The sequence below is a fragment of the Nyctereutes procyonoides genome, unplaced genomic scaffold (genome assembly GCF_905146905.1).
Source record: "Nyctereutes procyonoides isolate TBG_1078 unplaced genomic scaffold, NYPRO_anot_genome, whole genome shotgun sequence".
NCBI classification, from domain to species: domain Eukaryota; kingdom Metazoa; phylum Chordata; class Mammalia; order Carnivora; family Canidae; genus Nyctereutes; species Nyctereutes procyonoides.
Genome location: NW_026575155.1, coordinates 5,163,199 through 5,183,783, shown reverse-complemented (window position 1 = coordinate 5,183,783; position 20,585 = coordinate 5,163,199). Strand labels below are relative to the sequence as shown.

The 20,585-nt window shown below is 45.4% G+C and overlaps 1 protein-coding gene across 7 annotated transcripts in view; it reads left to right on the top strand.

Moving 5' to 3' along the window:
• Window positions 1-20,235, top strand: part of TIAM1 (TIAM Rac1 associated GEF 1) — a 381,711-nt gene extending 361,476 nt beyond the window's left edge. For all 7 annotated transcript variants that reach the window (XM_055313335.1, XM_055313336.1, XM_055313337.1 and 4 more), the window contains 6 exons: window positions 4,749-4,857; window positions 9,730-9,788; window positions 10,318-10,420; window positions 12,974-13,061; window positions 13,803-13,975; window positions 17,688-20,235. In XM_055313335.1, the coding sequence (XP_055169310.1) occupies window positions 4,749-4,857; window positions 9,730-9,788; window positions 10,318-10,420; window positions 12,974-13,061; window positions 13,803-13,975; window positions 17,688-18,157 (1,002 nt within the window). In that variant the 3' untranslated portion in view covers window positions 18,158-20,235. The remainder of the gene's footprint in view (window positions 1-4,748; window positions 4,858-9,729; window positions 9,789-10,317; window positions 10,421-12,973; window positions 13,062-13,802; window positions 13,976-17,687) is intronic.
• The last annotated feature ends 350 nt before the right edge of the window (window positions 20,236-20,585 follow it).

The window sequence follows — 20,585 nt, the reverse complement described above, 5'->3', positions numbered from 1 at the left end:
ACTTGGAGTAGTGCCTGAGTCATTGAGAAGAGCTTATAGGAATAAAAATTCTGATAATAATGAGATGAATCAGATGGATACGGTATATGTGATAATATTCATCACTGCCTCCGGACATTCAACTGGAATATTCTCCATGGTTTTGCTTTCTGCCTTTTAAAAAAGAAAAAGGAGAAAAGGCAGGAGACAACCAGAAAGAAAATCACTCCTGCCGGGTGAAGGGGAGAGTTAAAGGCAAGCGGGTGAGGGGAGCTTGGTTGTTTAGTCTTGCGGAGAGAAAATAGCTTTATCTTCGAGGTATACAGGGTTCCCATCCAGGCTCATTTGTATGTCCTTAGGGAAACAAAACAAGTTTTCAGACTGCCAAAAGGTAATTTTTCAGAAAGAGGTAAACTCTTGGCATCTCCTATACACATAAAAGCAAACACATATTAAGAGGTTTATTTTACTCACGTGACAGGAGGGAGCCAGGCAGATGTCGAAACAGATTGTTGGAAAGGTTGTAATAGCACAGGTGTGTGTATAGGAAGTGAAGAAATACTGCCATGATTTGTAAGTGGAGGCACACTGGTTTCTCCACAGTGGGAGGAAGACTGTCAGGTGGGTGCCTGACAGGACATTTGCTGCCTACACGTTCCAGAGAGTTGCAGAGGAGCTCAGAGACCGCCTGGAGGGCTGGAGTCTCATGGCCTGGGAGGGTGTGCTCTAGACGATGCATCATTTTCTGCTAAAATAATATATTTTTTCTACTGGTGTGGCAAGCAGACCGTGAGCATGTTCTCAGTCGACCTGCCAGGTAATTTAATCAGTCAAGAGTATAGGAAAGGTGGACACTGCAACTCTGGATTTAGTTCTCATTTTCTTTTCTTTAAAAAAAAAATATTTATTTATCCATAAGAGACAGAGAGAGAGAGAGAGAGAGAGAGAGGCAGAGACACAGGCAGAGGAAGAAGCAGGCTCTATGAGGTAGCCTGATGTGGGACTCGGTCCCGAGGCTCCAGGATCACGCCCTGGGCTGAAGGCAGGAGCTAAACTGCTGAGCCACGCAGGGATCCCCTAGTTCTCATTTTCTTATAAAACTTTGGTAAGAAGGGCAGCCCCGGTGGCTCAGAGATTTAGCACTGCCTTCTGCCCAGGGCATGATCCTGGAGACCCAGGATCGAGTCCTGTGTCAGGCTCCCTGCATGGAGCCTGCTTCTCCCTCTGCCTGTTTCTTTCTCTCTCTCTCTCTCTCTCTAATAAATTTTAAAAAAAGAAAAGAAAAAACAACTTTTGTAAGAAGAAAAACGTGGTATGCTTATGAAAGGGCAAAACACAGAAAAAGGGAAGAAGAAAAACCATCCCCAATCTCAAAGAAAACATCACTCTTAACGTTTTGGTGTTTATTGTGATTTAAAAAATTAGGTATCTGCCTATGCTTAAACAGTTATATTTTCAAAGTAATTTTATGGCTTGTGTTTTTATATTGGACAAAGAAATGTCATGTTATTTTAAATTATTGTGTAATAGTTCATTGTGTGGCTGAACAATGATTTACCTAATTCCTATCATTGGACAATTCTCTTGGCCTCATTTATCGACTGCTATGAATAGTGCTGCAAACATGATTTGTCATAACACTTCCCCCTCCGATGTTTTAGTTTGTTTCACTTTGACAGAGGTGTATTTTACTGGGTCTTGGAGATGAACGTTTTCATTACATTTCATTCTATTGTTCATTATATGCCAAACTAGTTTCTGGATTTTAATGACCTTGGGAGCAAAGGACCATTATGCTAAAGACTGGAAGATGATGTGGACAATGGATTGCAGAGCATTTAGGGAAAAAAAAAAGATAACAATGATTCAAAAGTCAGGGACTATAAAAGGGAACATGGCTTTGGTGAAACTGCCCGTCCTCTGAAATGAAATTCTGACAATCAAGTGAGAAATCTCTCCAGCGAGGAACAAAGAGACAGAGTGCTGTTCAAAATAGTCTCCTGTGAGCTGAGAATTTGTAAAAAGAGATGCACAAAAGATGGAAGGAGGGACATGGAACTGCGTACCAGTGTTAAAGAGAAGGTAAATCCTATCTCCGTATTGGGGCATCCAAAGTCCAGAAAGATAAAGGCTTGGAAAAGATGCCAAGGAGAGCAATAAGAGATTGTGTTTTAATGCTATAAGAAGAAAAAGAAAGGCTCCCAAAGTAGAACAGGGGTATCGTAGCCAAAGATGATTAATCACTCAGGGAGAAGAACTCCATCTCCATGCAGTCTCCCTTTGATAATGATCTTCCAAGCAGAAAGGATGGAATGGGCTGGATTTCACAAACCCACAACCCAAGGGAGGATGGGACGTGGGGCAATAGTGCGCGGATCAGTTGCAATTCTGTCAACTGCTTGCAGCGTACATTGCAACCTTTATGGAAACTTGGAGGCGTGCAAGTTATGTCCTGGTTCTCACAAAGGTGATCCTTGATCATTTCAGTTCCCCTTTAATGGCAATATCCAGCAAAAACCCAGAATGGATTTATGAACAGTTGGTAAACAGTTACGAATCAGAACATTTAGCAATGTCTGTTGGGAAAGGTAGGTCACAGTTGAAATGGTGACATTCCAGGGATGCAAGGTGGCTGCTCCTGTCATCGGCCAGCTTTCCTGAAGGCAAACACTGTGATGAAGCCAGACCTTCAACCTCCTATTTCATGTTAAACCCTAGGGAGCTGGGCTGGACCACATAGAACATCCCTGTTGCTTGAGTAGGAGGAAGCAAAGGCCAAAGAGGGCATTTCCCCTTAGAAGAAGAGCTCAGAAGGTTCTGTGCAGCAGGATGTCCCAGACTTCTAAGTAGAACTTAGTCTTGCAGTTTGGGCAGAAGATTATGAAGGCAACCAGTGGAAGGCCAAGGAAAGTACCGTTGGCCAAAGGGGCAGCCCTGACCAGCGCTTATTCCATTTGCCATGTGGAAACTTGAACGAAACCACGTGCACTGGGACTGGATCAGTCCACATTTACGATGTTACAAACAACTCAACATCTTATCTTCACACCCAAGTGTGTGGGCTGGCTGAACTTTGGCTTCCCTTGGTGAGCTCCAGCGTAGAAGACTCAGGTGTGCTCTAATTATCTTCCTTTTTGGATCCAGGCTGAAGAAGCAGTGGATGGCTTAGGCATGTCCTTTCCACGGCTGGAAGGGGGCAGCTCAGGAGGGCTGGTGGAAACTCGTTATGCCAACCCTGTGGCCCAGGGCACATGGCAGAGGGCGCAGATACAGAATTATGTTGGAGGGAGGATGAAGTGTTTGGACAACCATCTGCCCTAGTGACCTGTAATCACCTTTAAAGACATACCCTCTAAGACTGCGGCCCGGAATGGTAGTTGGGAATTTGATGTCTGTGTATAAGCACTCCCGTGTGGGTGCTTGGGGCATGGGTAGGAGACACTATCTAGTTCCCTTAGCTGATACTGTCCTGGAGGTTGGTTGGCTAGTTATTTCATAAGTACAAACAAACTAATATGATTGATGACTTTTTTTTTTTGCCCTTGGCTATATACTAATAGAATCAGTATTAGGCCAGTAATAGAATAATTATTATCATCACAACCCCCCAGCCACCAAAGTGGCAGCAACACCACTGTATTTTGTACAGCTGAAGCCACGTCTCTAGCCTTAGAGTCTGGCTTGGTGACTCAAGAAGAACAACGCCACATGGCACTGTGTTCAGCGGAGGGCTGCTTGGTTGCTGCTGTGTCTAGAAACCCTGTCAGATCCTAAGCAACAAAATAAACCAGACCCTTGAGTTGTCCTTGAGAAGCTCAACACCGGGTTTTTAAAGATTTGAAATGCTGCCTTGAGCTTGATTTCTATGGATGCAGAACCTACTGACAGTTGATGGCATTTCTCAGTGGGGGGGGCTGGGGTCTCTGATCGTTACAGAGGCTTGTTCTCTGATGTTTGCACTGAGAGCAGGTCAGGAGACCAGGTGATCCTCCACCTGTGAGTAGGCTGCTGGGTGGGTAGGAGGACGAGGTGTGGATGGGCTTGCACGTGGGCACTGGACTCTGGTGAGAAAGGCAGACATGGCTGTCCGGAGACATAAGCCCTGGACCTGCAGAGTCATGTCTGGATGGTTCCACAACCAAAAGAATTCATCTGGGACGAACTAGTGTTTGACCTCCCCAGCCATGCCCCTAGACCTCATGATCCTGCAGATCTCAGAGCTCAGCCCACGACACACTTAGAGAGCACTCTTCAGACTCCTCAGTCGGCTTCTCTCTTCCTCTTCTAAAGTGGAATGAAATCTTGAGAATGAGTTGGGAAAAGAAAAAATAATTCATTCCACTGCTTCCCGGCAAACCTTGGTCCCAAGGGGATTGAAAGTCACAGATGGAAAATGCCTGGTTTCCTGGGGGTGGATCTCTGTGATTTGTGGCCATTTGTCTGTTTTTGGGAAACTGTCTCCGCTTGAACACAGAACTTTGCCAATTTTGTAGATCAGTTTTGACAGATTTACTGGGTGTGGATTTGGGGGCTCCCGTGTCTACCTTTCGCCACTTTATTCTTGAAATTCTTGTAGACAGACATGGGATAAAAGGGGGAAAAAAGGGACCAGATTTTTTTTAAAGATAATATTTTCATGAAGTAAGATTGACATCGGCCTACTGGATTTTAAAACATGAAATTCTCAAAATGAATGAATGAATGAATGAGAGAAATTCTCTATGTTTATACCACCACCCGGTAAGTTTTGCCCTGTCCCTGCTTTTCAGGTTGCAGATCTGAGCATGGGGGACCTGCTTTTGCACACCACCGTGATATGGCCAAACCCACCAGCCTCCCTGGGGAAGTGGAAAAAGGAGCCAGAATTGGCGGCCTTTGGTATGTATCGGAACAGGGTTGGGGTGCTGGGTGGCTCAGTCCATTGAGCATCTGACTCTTGATTTTTGGCTCAGGTCTTGATTCCAGGGTGAGATCGAGCCCCACATCAGGCTCTGTACTGGGCGTGGAGTCTGCTTAAGATTTTCTCTCTCTTTGCCCTTCTCTGTTCACTCGTGTGCATGTGCTCTCTCTCTCTCTCTTAAAAAAAAAAAAAAAAAAACAAGAACAATAGGATTGGTGGCGGAGAGCACAGAGAGCAAAGCTAGGCTTATTTTTCAAAATAAGAATATTTCTATCTCAACACCCAGTTTATTAAAATTAAGTTCATTACAGTTATCTGAATTGGTCTCCCTTCCCTGGCCACCAGCATGTGGCAAATAGTAAATGAAACCCTTCCAGTCCAGCACGGCCAGTGTGACCACCCAGTTACGTGGGAGGGAGGGCATGGCCGTGCTAAGTCTGCCCCATGTATAATCATATAGGCAGAGAAAGATTTTGTTGTCATTGTTACTCTGAATATCTTTTCAAAATGATGGGGTGAATCATAAGCCAAGGAAAACTAATGCAAAAAATGAAGAAACGCTGTCTTTTTCTGCGACCTCAAGTCTGAGATCGTTTATCGTCTCTCTGACTCTGCCGCTGGGTGTGACGCTGAGATTCAGGGCATCATTCCACAGCTGACCTGTTGTGGCAACTGGGATGCCTTGATCAGTTGTGAGGTGCTTCTCAATCGCAGGGAGATGCTTGTGAATTATTTATTTTTTGATAGATTAGCTCAGAAGATGTAATTCCTGCAGTCAGAGCCCTCATGTGGTTGCATTGCGATAGACTTTTTGAGAGAGAAAAGTATGTTTTAGCACACTGGGAATTGTGTGTAATTCAGGAAATCTGGCTTGTGGTTGCACGATAAATGCTCGTACAGCATGCGGTGCTGTTCTGAGTGTAAAACAACTAACAGTTCATGCTTTTGTTTTATGTTTTGTCTTTCTTGAACCCCCACAGAAGATTCCTGGGTAGGAACACAATATAAAGGAAATCTAGTATTTCCATTCTCTTACCTTACCTTGTGTTTCTAGGGGCAAGGGGTGGCTGGTTGCTTATTGCTTCTTTAACAGGACACTTTTTTTTCCCTTTCTCCCACGATGTGAACAGAGTATCCCCAAATGGAGTATCCTAGTGATGTTAAGGCCAGAGTGTTTAACAGAAAGACTATTGATCTTCCTGCTTAGATCACTCAGCCTTTACTGAAAACCTGAGTGACGTTCCTAACATTTTCAAAGAGCCACTGGAGGGGATCCCTGGGTGGCTCAGCGGTTTGGCGCCTGCCTTTGGCCCGGGGCACGATCCTGGAGACCCGGGATCGAGTCCCATGTCGGGCTCCCGGTGCATGGAGCCTGCTTCTCCCTCTGCCTGTGTCTCTGCCTCTCTCTCTCTCTCTCTCTCTGTGTGTGTGACTATCATAAATAAATAAAAAAAAAATTAAAAAAAAAAAGAGCCACTGGAGCTGTTGATGCCATTTCCTTAAAAATAACAAAGATGGATAGAAGTGAGCAAGGAAAATGTGTGACCAAAAATGACACATAAAAAAGTACTGGGATATTGTAACATGTTGGTAGTTTGTGATGGGCGGCTGCTTTTGCCAGAGGTAGGGATAATTTTTCCTCCGACCTACCCCCCCACCCCAGTGTTACCAGTTGTGCTTCTTATATTGTAATTTCTTCTTGGAAGGGCTGGGAGCTTTCTGATGCTTCTTGGTAGGTCACTTCTGGGAAATAGGATTCTGAAGTAAATGACCCAAACCATCTATCTACCTGTTTCTGATTCTGGGCTACAGATGAACCATTCCAGAGTTCTGCATTGGGATTTTTCACAACTATCTCCTAACTTGTACAGATATCCTGTGGTTAGAAATAAACAGATTTAAAAAAAAAAAAAAAGGGAGAAAAGAAAGAAATAAACAGATTTAGGTGCAGCCCGGGTGGCTCAGCAGTTTAGTGCCGCCTTCAGCCCAGGGCCTGATCCTGGAGTCCCAGGATTGAGTCCCACGTTGGGCTCTCTGCATGGAGCCTGCTTCTCCCTCTGCCTGTGTCTCTGCCTATCTCTCTCTCTCTCTGTGTCTCTCATGAATGAATAAATTAAAAAAAAAAAAAGGAAAGGAAAATAAACAGATTTATGGACGTCTGGGCGGCTCATTTGGTTAAGCGTCTGCCTTCAGCTCAGGTCATGATCCCGGGGTCCTGGGATCAAGCCTCACATTGGGCTCCCTGCTCAGTGGGGAGCCTGCTTCTCCCTCTCCCTCTGCCTCTCCCCTCTGCCCATGCTCTCTCTTGTCTCTCTCAAATAAATACATACAATCTTAAAAAGAAAAAAAAAAAGAAACATTTAAAAGAAGAAAATACTTGGAGTGGGTGAAAGGAGGGGTGGACCAACTTTCTTTGTAAAAGGCCACATAGTAACTGTTTAAGATTTCAAGGGCCAAGAGGCCATGTGTAGCTTTAAAGACAGTCATAGACAATATGTAACCAAGTAGGCATCTGTATTCACAGGCTGTCCTAAGGGGGCAGCTGGCCCCAGTTTGCCAACCAGGGCTTATAAAAGGTCCTGGAAAATGCTGGTTTTGAGTTTTGGGGCTTTAGCTGCCACTTGCTGCACAGGCTTAGATGGAGGACGGTGCACGTTTCACTCTGTGTCACTCTCTTCCCCTGGGCTGGGGAGAGGGGTGGCTCCCCAGAAGGGAGCCCCCAACACCTGTGCTGGGCGGAAGTAGAAGCTGCACACCCCACCCCATGATCGGTGATCACGCTGCCAGGACATTACCCCGGGGGCCATAGTTAGCAAGGTGCGAAGGGCCCGAGGCCCTGTGGGAGGCTTATTATTAAGTCGTCTCCAGAGTAATAGTAAAGAGAAGCGGGATTATGAGTCAAAAGCAAACTATCTTCACCATAATGTGATTATTTATGGATTCCCAGTCCGTAAAAGTGACATGTTTGGCAGTTTGGGTGTGGCTTCAGGTAGCAAGACAGAGCTAAATAGAGCCTTAGACGTGCCTTTCAAAATCAGCAGAGTAATCACCACGGAACAGGCAGCTGTTGGGTTAAAACATGATTATGTCTTGTTTTGGTGTAAATCTCTAATCTCAGGAAACAGTGCAGCTTTCTTCTGAAACCGACACAGATGTGCCGCCAACCTTGCACCTTGATGTTTTACTCACAGGACAGCTCATCTGTGCTGAATGTTGATGACCATCAACTTTAAAAAAGAAGAGTGTGTCTAGGCTTCCAGGTTGCTGGGTGTTAGATGATCCCCTTCCGGGGTGTGGAGGGAGTGCTTGGGGCCAGCAGGGGATGCTGGGAGTTTCAATTGAAGGTGCGTCCAAGAGATTGGGCAGCACTGCAGTCAGCTGAGGGCGACTAGCCCCAAGGAGTCAGGGACGGTTTAAGGCAGAGGTGGTCATAGCCCCGGCTGAGGCCCACTCTGGCACCACCACTGTGATCCAAGATGGTGGAGGTCCAGGTAAACCGAGGCAGGCCAAGGAGCCTTTAGAGAACCGTGGCAACCACCCCATTGGGCTGTGGTCCCAGTGACGTGGTGGGTCTTCTGAGACTAAGGTCGTTGGACACCCCCTCCTGGGGTGGAGCTCCCTCACTCTTTAAAGGGATCTGTTGTCTCGGCCACTGTGAGGTCTGAAGGCTTCACGGTGAGCATGTAGGGCCTCTTCGGGCATTACCCAAGCTGGTGTGGCCTCTTGGCCACTGGGAACTTTGGAGAGGGAACCTCTCTGTGGCTTCTCTGGGATTCTTAAGGGGTCGGATGTTGTGAGTTGTTTGAAGGGCCAGGGGCAATCCAGACCCAAAGACCAGAGTTGATTTCTTTACACCCTCAGTTCTTTTTGCAGTGGAGGTTAGGGCCATCCTCCACAAAGAGGAGGCTTGACTCATCGTAAATAGGATGGAAAATGAACCAGATACTTTGGGCTGGTTGCTACAGGGCCTGGGAGCCTGCCTCCCTCCCCAGCCCCCGCCTCGAGACTTTTCTGAATATCCATTCCCTTTGTAATTCGGGGTCTGGTACACCAGGCGTGGCCCTTCCCGCTGCCCTGGGACTGACTAGGGCCTGGCTCTGCCTTGGGGCCAGGACATGCGGGGGGACGGAGTCCCTGCCAGCCAGAGCCAAGGATGGGCTCACTCACCTTCCGGTCCTCTGGGCGCCTTGTTCTTCCTTCCCTGGAGGAGGAGTCCGAGTCGCTGAGTGGTCACCATGCTTGGCATTGTTTAAGGAATTCTATGGACTGTGCATAACTATTGTGTCTCCTCCACCCCTCAAGGACTGTAAGAATAAACCGGCCCACTCCCTGTTTCTAGATACTTCCTGTGATTCAGCCTGTTTGGAAGAAGTGCAGTTGCATTCTGCTTCATAAACTAATTTCCATTCCTTCAGGTCAGAAAGATGAATTCTGGGTCCCAAATTATGAACACTCTGTGTTGTGTATGTGTAATATTAGGTTGACATAAATCACTGTAAGCAATATTATTATTATTATCATCATTAATGTTTGTATCATTCTCCAGCTCCCGAACCAGTGCATTTTTGTTAAAATGTGTGTTGCTGGAATTTTAAACTTGAAATGACCCCATAATTTAACTATATGTGACCCAAAAGTTTCCAGTCGGGCAGGGAGGGCTTATTTCTGTTTATTTCGGCTTTCTGTGTTTTATTATGGAACCTGGAAAGTCTCACCAGGCTTGGTGAATGGGCGGAAGGTGAAGTCGCTGCCTTCTTCTGAGCTGTCGTGTTGATAACCACAAGTTAGCGGGGTTCAGGGGAAAGCCCCACACATTATGCGCTGTAACCGCCTGTCTTATTTTTTTCCAGTCTTCAAAACTGCCGTGGTCCTTGTATATAAAGATGGCTCCAAACAGAAGAAGAAACTTGTAAGACTTCTTACTTCACCCTGGGTTGAAAGGATCTCCTTTTCTATCTGCTTCTCCTTTTTAATCTGCATAATTGTCATTCTGCCCCTTCGTCAGGCGCCAGGCTCTTATGATTTTTTTTTTTTTTGGTACTTTTTACATACATTTGAAGTGTTGCTCAGGAATGGAGGAAATTGCCCATCTTGCCTTCTCTCTGGCAGGCCGACATTGAGAGCATGAAAGTGAATAGCTATTGAACCTGCCATGGCCAGAACCTTCCTGACTCTTGTTTCCTTTCTCAGCTGTCCTTCCGGGGCTCCCTCTTCTCCTCCTTCTCATGTCCCTCTTTTACCTGGATTTGGGTAGCAAACCAATTTGCACACCCCGTGCCTATGTATCACATGGCCTCTCTCTTTCTGCTGGACAAACCAAAGTGCCATCCAGACAAGCACGGGGGTCCCAGCCTCACTGATCTTCTGTAAGGGGATGGGGATCCGGTCTAGTCTAGAGCACACTGTTCTTAGGCACCTGGTTCCTTCTCTTCCTGCAGGTAGGATCTCACAGGCTTTCAATTTATGAGGACTGGGACCCCTTCCGATTTCGGCACATGATCCCTACCGAAGCTCTGCAGGTTCGAGCTTTGGCAACTGCAGGTAAACTCTGAAATGTGCTTGGGTGTGTGTTTCTGACATGTGTGTGAATTGTTGCTCTGAAGCGATGCTCTTGGTTGAACCACCCTACCATCCTTTTTGCTCCTATATTTAACTCCCTCTTCCCTGTCTCTCCCTTGCCTCTTGTTTAACACCCAGCCATTTATTAACTATTTGGATGAATGAATGACCTGAATGGATGGATGTAGTATCCTCAATATCATTCCAAGGAATTCTAGTCATTCTGTTGTATGTATTAATATTATAGTGACTAATGTCTGAGTAGCAATGAGTCTTGAACTTCTGGACAGAATCCTTGAGACCATGAGCAGATAAAGCCCATGTACCATAACTCACTTGCTTTTTAACCAGGAGACCAGAAAAGACCACCAAAAGCACAAAAATGCCATTAAATGCATACTTGTATGTGTGTGGAACATTACAAATCTTTGTATTAGGGTGGAGGCCTTTGAAATGTCAAGTGTTAGGATGCCTGGGTGCCTCAGTGGTTGAGCGTCTGCCTTCGGCTCAGGTTGTGATCCTGGGGTCTTGAGATTGAGTGCTATATCGGGCTCCCCACAGGGAGCCTGCTTCTCCTTCTACCTTTCTCTCTGTGTCTCCAGAAAAACAAATAAAATCTTAGAGAGAGAGAGAGAAGTGTCAAGTCTTTTTCTATGATCCAAATAGCAGTGAAGCGAGTTGTGGAAGAGCAAGGAATATACTTGTTAATATAAATGAGATGATGCTTGAAGCTCAAGAGAGGAGCAGTGAATCCCAGCAGAGTATTGACCAAGGAAAGGAATATTTCTGTAATTCGGAGGCCCCATCCAAGGCTTAATTTGAGGCCATTCTAGGGAGGAGCTGTCAGCAGTGGCTCTCCTGAGCACACCCCAGAGGGAGCACCTTTGGGAGTCAGGTAGAAACTCTCAGCCCACACCTATTCCCTGTCCCAGTTGGACAGCAGGGACAGCCATCTGGCTACAAAGCGAGGCCAGGAGAGGGATCTCCACACATACACAGTAGATCCATTCTTCTATATCCTCTTCTGGCATCAGGTGTGTCCGCTGTGTGTTGCTCATTGTTTGCCCACTTGTACTTGTCGCTTCCACGAGCAACAAAATTGGCTCTGCTCCTCATAAAACCAAGTCCCTCTAATCCAATGTCCTATGGTATTTAGGAAACCTTCAATTACTCACGCAAATTAAACTAGATGTAGCTTCTTTCATCGCTGTGATCCCTTGTAGTCAAAAAGGCAAATGCAAAACCCACATCGGACAAATGTACTCAGGATGATCATGTGCCTTTCAAAGGTGACTTCCTGATCCTCCAGCACAGAGGTTTACTCCGGTGCCTTTATACTTAGGATTTAATTTCCGAGACCCTCGAAAGGTAGGTTGTAGGTGTAACACAGCTGTCGTAGGGTTCGGAGGCCTGGCTACCTCAGCACTGTTCTCGTCTTCCTTCTGCAGTCTTAGGTTGCAGACTATCTAGTTCGTAGGACTTCCTTGTGTCTGGTTTATAAAACGGAAAGCTTATGTTTATAGCAAACTGCAGGCTTCTCAGCCAGACATTTTCCCTTCGTTGAGGACTACATACATAAAGGATTTAAGTTTTGAAAACAAAGCCGTCTTTGTGATATGTCCTTCCATTCTCCCTGGTTTTCATTCAAATCAAGTTTAAAGCAATCAAGATAAAAGCTTATTTTACCGGAGTTATAAAGACTAGCCAACACGTTTCTCATTATGAGATACATGCCAGTGGATCGGGAAAACCCGAATGTGCAATTGCTTGATTTTTATCTTCACTGGGGAAGATTTGTGAAAATTTTGGCAGACGAGTCCTGCCTGGGGTTAAATAACGTGGGTACAATGAGGGCTTGTGACCAGGGCTGTGACCTGCCGGGGAAGGCCGAGACCTCACCATGTGCAGTCTTGATGTTTGCAGTGATTGTTCCTTTCACAAACACTCTATTCAGGACTTAAAAAAAAAAAAATGTGGTACTGCGGGCGTTGTAAGGCTTAGAAATTAAAGTCTAACTGTTCCTCACCTTCTCAGCATCCCATTTTTGCTCCCCTCAGAGTGGGTAGCCTGGGGGCGCTGAGAAAGAGGAGTCCCATTTGTTTCCAGGACCTGCTTGTCCAGGGCACCGGCCTGGTCACTCACAGGGAGTGCTCCCAGCATGGACACGAGGACCTGCCTCTGTGGCACCAGCCTGTTGGCATCTGCCTACAGCTACTCAATTGAAAGAGTTCAGCCAAACAGGCCATGCGTCTAAAAGGCCAGTTCTTGAATCAGTATGATTGACTGATTGCCCTTTTAAACCATCGAGCAAGACATTTTAGCAACTGGAACTGTTCCAGGTGTTCTTTTTCCTTCACACCCATTAAGCTTTCAGTTTGTCTCTTTGAGATGACAGGGATGGTGGCGAGGCACCTCTGGTCTTAGGAGGTTCTGCACTCTTGAATCTTACACCCAGGTGTAGGCAATGCTTTTGTAAAAATGCAAATGAATCTCTTTGAGACGTGCCCTAATCCCTCCTCGTCTTAATTTATCTAGATGCAGAAGCAAATGCTGTGTGTGAAATTGTCCATGTGAAATCTGAGTCCGAAGGGAGGCCCGAGAGAGTTTTCCATCTGTGCTGCAGGTAAGCCTGGGGCCGCAAGGGGGTGAGCGTGGAGGCCACACAGGAGGGGTGTGGCCACTTGGGGTCCCCCTACCCGCTCTGGGGTCCGCATACCAGCCGTGCATCCCCAGACACTGCGTGCTTTTCCTTGTACGTTTCAGAAACGCGCTAACGCTTCTTAAAGAACATGAATTGGACAAGTTAAAGTGATTTTATCAGAACATAGACAATAACCTCATTAACTTTCTAAAGGGAAGTAGGGGGACGCCTGGGTGGCTCAGTGGTTGACTGTCTGCCTTCGGCTCCGGGCATGATCCTGGGGTCCTGGGATCGAGTCCCACATCGGGCTCCACCGGGGAGCCTGCTTCTCCCTCTGCCTGTGTCTCTGTCTTTCTCTGTGTCTCTCATGAATAAATAAATAAAATAAAAGTCTTAAAAAAAAAAAGTTCAGAATGAAAGGCTTTGCCAGAGCTATCAAGAGCAGAATCTGGCAACTTCTGGATGCAGGGTCAGTCTCTTCATTCATGGGCCATCTCTCCCACATTACCTGCAGATGAATCACAAAATGTAAAGGAAGAGAAGTACGTGTTCTCTAGCACCAGCCATGAAAATGTGGCTCAGTGTAGCAATCGGAGTTGTGGCCTCTGTCTTTAAACTTTGGTCCTCAGGGATGTGTGTTGGGCTGCATCTGACAAAATTAAAAGCTCCCCATGTGTTAAATACTTTCTCCCTGACATGTGTAAATCTTCTCTCTTTTCATAGCTCTCCAGAGAGCCGGAAAGATTTCCTGAAGGCCGTGCATTCAATCCTGCGCGATAAGCACAGAAGACAGCTCCTCAAAACCGAAAGCCTTCCCTCATCCCAGCAATATGTACCTTTTGGAGGAAAAAGGTTGTGCGCGCTCAAAGGGGCCAGGCCAGCCATGAGCAGGGCAGGTACTGTGGGAATTCAGACGTTCAAGATCCCCGTCACCCCCACTCCACTGTAGGACTCCAGTGAGCTTGGCATTTTTGTTGAGCAAGAATCAGATGTGGCCCTATGGGGGCTCACGTTGGAGTACAGCTCTACCCTGGTGTGAGGTTCCTTGCCCTTGCCTCCTTCCCAGCAGCTCCCGGGGGATCCACCCTTCATTTATGCCTCTTGCCCTCCTTCCAGCTTCCCTTCGCTGCCCTCCTCCCTTTGGCTGGGGCCTCCTTTCTCACTCTCCAAGCCAGGAAGGGAGCGCATTCTCTTTCTGGAGGGGCTCTCTCAGCCTGCTTGTGGAATGAGGAGTCGCTGCTTTGCATGACAGCCAGCTTTGTCTAGCAAAAAGCAGTGTGTCACGTCTCGGCAGGGGCACAGCCCACCATTCTGAGAACATGGTGGCCTTGTAATCCAGAAGCACGGCAATGCCGCCTGCCTCAATAAGGATTCCATGTTTGGTAGACCAGATGACACATCAGATTTTTACCCTTGCCTTATGCTTGCAACTTAATTTTTAGCTTCCGTGTTAGGTTGGGGAAGCCTTGAGCTGCTATTGGTAGAGAGGAATGTAGCGTTTAAATGATCCCAGAGCAAATAGTCTTTTAGGACTGGAATCATCACTGTGGAGCGGGGAGGAAGGAAGACCTATACTACCATCTATACACAGCAGTAAAATATATCTAGGAAGAAAGAGATTTTCATAATGTAGGTATTAATGACATTAAGATATTAACACTTTTATCACTCCTTTCTTAAGACGCAGCCCCGAATTTGGCAGGGAAGATTCCAATAAAAGAGGCTTCCCTTGCATTTGCCAAGAAGGTTCTGGCCTTTGTCTTGATGACATTTCCGCCCTTTCTCAATTTTGGTGATGAGGCACCGATAGAATTGTGAATGGTTGAAGGTTTTGGTAGACACAGCCTACGTTGCTTGACATGGGATATTATATTCCTAAGCACTTACGTTTAACTCGTGTTGGAGGTTGGTTATCTTGAATCTATTCTCCAATCAGTTGATAACTTTATTGAAAATCTACTGCAGTGAACACCCACTATTCTATTGGGTTCTCCAAGGTATCTTAAGAGTCTCACATACCTCTCTACCTACAATTACTCTGGAGTCCTCATGTGAAGAAAGCTTTGCACATCCCTTTATAAGCTCACAATAGAGCATTTCTCCTTAGAATTGTCTCACATAATCCCTTTACTTGCCTGGGGATGCTTAGATTAGGATTGAGAATACGTGTCCCAAACTCAGGAAACCCGCCTGTCATTGGCCAGGTTTTAACTGTTAATCAAGGGACCTAAATTCAAAGCTGCGTTTACTTTGGAACTAAGCCATTCTAGTCTGTAGGACACACAGAAGTTTTCCTGCTGAGACCCCTTTGGAGAGAAAACAAAACCAACCCACCCATTATGCCATCATGAAAACCAAGAGAAACCCTCCATGTCAGCCCATTGGCCTTGGCTTGATTGGAAGATTTTCTGCCTCGTGGCACATTTGAAGCTGAAGAAAGTCTCTACTCTTCTGCTTTTGAAACTCCTCAATATCATCAGGATCTTCACATTAGGTGATTTAAAGGTGGTGCTTGAGTGGGTCAGCTAGCACTAGCTTGTCAGTCTAAACAATGCTCTGGAAATACTCATCAGAGATTGTCTCTCTGAACCTCAAAAGGCTGGCCAGGTTTTTAGGTGTCCTTTTAATAAAGAATAAATACTCTTGTTTCATTATGCATTGTCATGAATACCCAGGTAGTTTATTTCTCTGTTCTATTTGAAAGGGATAGTAAAGCCAAATATCTTGCCGCCATACTTAGTCCAAAGGTACCATATGTCTGCCAATAACCCAATTAAAAATTTTTTTGCTTTAAGATTTTCTTATGATAATTTTCAGACATATGAGAACAGCTGAAAGAATTATACAGAACCTACCATCTACTCTATAATTGATATTTTTCTGTATCTTCCCCATCACATATCTATCCATCTGTCATCCATCACTCATCGTATTTTTGACACATTTCAAAAATACAGACATTAACCCATTTTACCCCTAAATACTTTAGCATGCATGTAAATCATTGGCAGAAATTTCCAATAGCCCAGTTTTGAGTTGAGGTAGATCTAATACTCTAATATAGTGTTTGGAGGGAGCTGGGCTCCACTACGGTGGTGTTGGGATTAAAACTGAAAGGGAACTTCTGCTTTTTCCTAGTGGAGTAGAAACAGTGGGGTTTTTACTCTTTTTTTTTTCTTTTTTTCTATTTTTTTCTGGAACCCTTTTTTCAGTTGCCCTCCTTGATCAAGAGGGAAGTCCATTTGTTCCATATTTTAAGAGGGTAGAGCACCCTGGAACCATGATGGGAACAGGGAACACGAGACTCTGAGGTGGGAATGGGAGCCAACTCCCTGACCTGATGATACCTGCTGCGTTTGAAGTCATGGCTAGGTTTGGTAGTCATTGGGAATAATCCTCTTAGTTCTAGCAACACTGAAGCAATTTAATGGTTTTTAGGGCTTAGGTTTCAGGATCGCTGCTCCTGATTGGTGCCTAGGCTCTTGCCCTCCATTGGAAACCCCATAGTGCACTTCACCTTCTTGGTTCTAATGCAACCACCACTCAACTAGCGAGGGAGAGGCAGCAGCGTTTCCCATTGTATATGTGTCCTGTGTGTGTGTGTGTGTGTGTGTGTGTGTGTGTGTGTGTGTGGTGAGAATGTTCGTTTGCTTGACTGGGTGGCGTCTTGTGTGTTCGTCTCGAATAATTCTGGCTTCCTAGAGGGCACTAGGGTGAACAAATGAATTCCAAGATTTGTTTTTTTCTTAATTGTTAGTCACTTCATATGGCATTTTGAGAGTCAACGGCACGGGTGACATAGATTATTTATTTCTCATTCGACTCAGGCACCGATATTTTAATTGCTCCGTAGAAGAGACATCGGTGATACACAGAATGTCATCAGGAGGGACTAAAGCTCACGTTGGCTTAGCTTCACAGTTCGTGTGGGGCTTTGTCAGCAAGAGGGCAGGGCAGTAACTGGAGACTTGACATCTCCGAGAGCTACTCTTCTGTAGGCGTGAGGGCTGCCGAGCCCTTAATTAACTGCAGAGCCTCCAGAAATGTGCCATTTGGTTTCCCAGAAAGCAGTATAACTTGGACCAGTGCCTCTGCCTCCTTGACACATCACGGTGATTTCTACAAAGACAGTGGAACTCTAGAAGCATCCCTTACCCTTACTAAAAACCCATTCTGGCTAAGTGACCCTGGGACAGCCCCTGGGGATCCCCAGAGCACTGCGCCAAGGAACACTCTCAGGGTTGAGGCCACTAACTCATCCCGAGGTCAGTGGTCCGCTTGAATGCAGCACAGGGTAGAGAAATGGATTGTTTCAGAGGGAGGTGAATCCTCTTTACCCCATAACCAACACGTCCTTCCCCTGTGTCCCTCTGTTCCCCCCCACCCCTTGCCCTTCGGTCAGTTGCTATGACATCCTCCAAGTCCAGACATCCGTGTGAAGTAACGACTCTAAGACTGGTGAAATCTGGACTTTAAGCCCCGAACGACATCAAGGCACTAAATAAATACCATGTAGCTTTTGTTTTTTCTTTTCTTTTGCTGTCTGGCTTTTCATCGCATGTAAAGCATGTGGGGGTTTTATTTTTATATTTTTGTGTGTGTGTGCAGTGTCCGCCCCAAGCAAGTCTCTTGGGAGAAGGAGGCGGCGCCTGGCTCGAAACAGGTTTACCATTGACTCTGATGCCATCTCTGCCAGCAGCCCGGAGAAAGAGTCCCAGCAGCCCCCCGGTGGCGGGGACACTGACCGGTGGGTAGAAGAGCAGTTTGATCTTGCTCAGTACGAGGAGCAGGATGACATCAAGGAGACGGACATCCTCAGTGACGAGGACGAGTTCTGCGAGTCGGTGAGGGGCGCCGCAGTGGACACCGAGCTCCGGGAGCAGCTTCAGGCCGTGTCGATCGGTCAGCGGGAGAGAGGCCGTCGTGCCCTGGATAGTCACGCGTCCCGCATGACACAGCTCAAGAAGCAGGCCGCCCTGTCGGGCATCAACGGAGGCCTGGAGAGCCCAGGCGACGAAGTCATTTGGGTTAGGCGTGAAGACTTCGCCCCCTCCAGGAAACTGAACACTGAGATCTGACTGTCACTTTCCCCCCTAGAGAGCGTGTGTAGATAACTTACCCCCCACCTCGTCCCGATCCCCCCCCCACTCTGTCCCCGCGAGGAGGAGAATGTTCCCTTTGGTCGCACTCTTGCACACACGGTCTTGGCGGCTGACCTGGTTCCGAAGCCACGTGGCCACCCAACTTCATCATTTCTCACGACGTCCGAGAGAATTGTTCAGAATCCCAAATAAGCTCGAGTCCTATCTTCTGTATATTTCCAAGGGCTTTTATTTATTCTCGACGCATCAGGGCTGGAAGCAATTAAAAAACTAAGACAAAGATTCGACTGCGCTGGAAAGCGAGTGATCCCCAACACTCCCCCCAACCACCAGGAGTCTAAAGTCCGTACAGCAGGTTAGTCGAAAGGATAGCACAAAAAAAAAAAAAAAAAAAAAAGAATAAGAATAATAAAAGTCACTGCACCTGAAATCAGCCCAGGAGCTATCTCTTAGTTGGGGAAACCACCTTCAAACACAAAACGCAACAAAGCAACTTGTACAGCTTACAGTGTTCTTACTCCTTTCCCTCTCTGGTGTCTGAGAATATCTGTGTATTTTGAGAATGTGTGAGGAGACGGTGGAGACGTATGTTCCGATGAGCTGTTTTTTGTTTTGTTTTTGTTTTTGTTTTTTTCCTCTCTCTCTTCTGTTTTAGTCTATGGCTGGTCTTACTCGATGTCAGTGTTCCGAAGTTCTAGTTTTGCATAGAATTATAAAGATGCCAAACTCTTTGAGAAGAGATCCAAATTTATCACTTGAGAAAAAAAAAACACTATTTTTTGTATTTTACCTGAGATACAGGGGCACAAACAGATGAGAATTTTACAGTGTTAGTGTAACTGAGTCTTAAAAAAAAAAATGAGGATTTTACCTTTTACAGAGAGAGTGAGGCATGGTGATTTATATTTATATACGAAAGGCCAAGGAGATGCTTAGGAGAAACTTTTTTTCCAAGAAGATTCCTTTTTGGGTTTTTTTGTTTTGTTTTGTTTTGTTTTAATGTTTGAATCTCTATTTGAGATGGGAGCTTGGCTGGATTAAACATGACACCCGAATGGGCGTGTGTGTGTCTGTTGCACGTGGCGGGGGAGGGGAGACTCCTTCTCAAGGGGTTGCCATGGTGATCATTGGTTTTTTTTCCCATCAAAGCTGCATCTTCATCCATAGATTACCTATCCCTTCCCTGACCGTCCATACCAAACCTCTTAACGAAACAGCCTCTTCAAAAGAATACCTTGTGTTTAATACTTTCTACAGGCCAACAAAACAGGGTAAACATGCTAAAAAAAAAAAAAATCTAATGTTCTAAACAGATTTCCAAATAGAAAGAACAAAAACAAGTTAAAGCACTTTCGATTTTTTTTACACGGTTTATAGCTTTTTTTTTCCTCCCATTTCACAGATGTCCACTTCCTAAGAAGGGTTTAAATAATATGAAAACTTTCTTTTTGGGGAAAAATATCTATTTGGTGTTTGACACATCAGTAGGTACTTTAAAGACCTGAATTTTATAGTAGCTTTAGGAATTATATTTTATAAAAATCAGTTATGACTTTATATTTCCAGACAATAGAGAGTTCAGAACATCATGCTCCTGTGCCCCTGCTTGCTTTACCCGCTTTTCCACCCTATATATCCCTCCCCTTTCGGGTTTCCAGGGCTTTGAGCTTGATCTTTTGAAAGTTTTATTCTATTAAATTTTTGCTATATCTTCTGATTTTCTTAAAAAGCTTTAGAATGGTTTCTATACCCTTTGTACCACTGCATTGTTCCATATCACCTCCAGTTTGATTGTGTCCGGATGGAAAACTGAAGCAGAGGCTTCTGATAGTCACACTTACTAATCCCAGTGCAACAGTTCTGTCTGAAAATGCTGGAAAGTCTGGTGCTTGGAGAGGGTGCCATTGTCTCTTGTACATAAGGTCATGACGTGTCTATGTCAAAAGTTCTTATATATTTCTTTTATAAGCTGAAAGAAGGTCTATTTTTATGTTTTTAGGTCTACGAATGGAGCGTTGTAAATGCCTGTCAAACAATAAAAATACTGAAAAGTACCTGGAAAGTCCTGTGCCTTTTTTGGATGGGAGGATGGAAGTGGACTTTGGCGGGAAGGAGTCTGTGCGAGGAAATTCTTGGGAATGCCTGTTTTTTTCTCTCTCTAAATAATTAGGAGCATCAAGGGAAAGCTGACTTGGTAGAGCTTTAAAGGTTTTTTGTGGGTTTTTTTATAAAGTTATTTTTTTCAAATCAAGGCATAATTGACCTAGTATTTGTTTCAGGTGCACAACATAATGATCTGTACGTGTATCTATTGCAGAATGACCAGCACAGTAGTCCAGTGAACATCAGTCATCACGCATAGTTATGTTTTTTTTTCTTGTGATAAGAACCTTCAAAATCCACT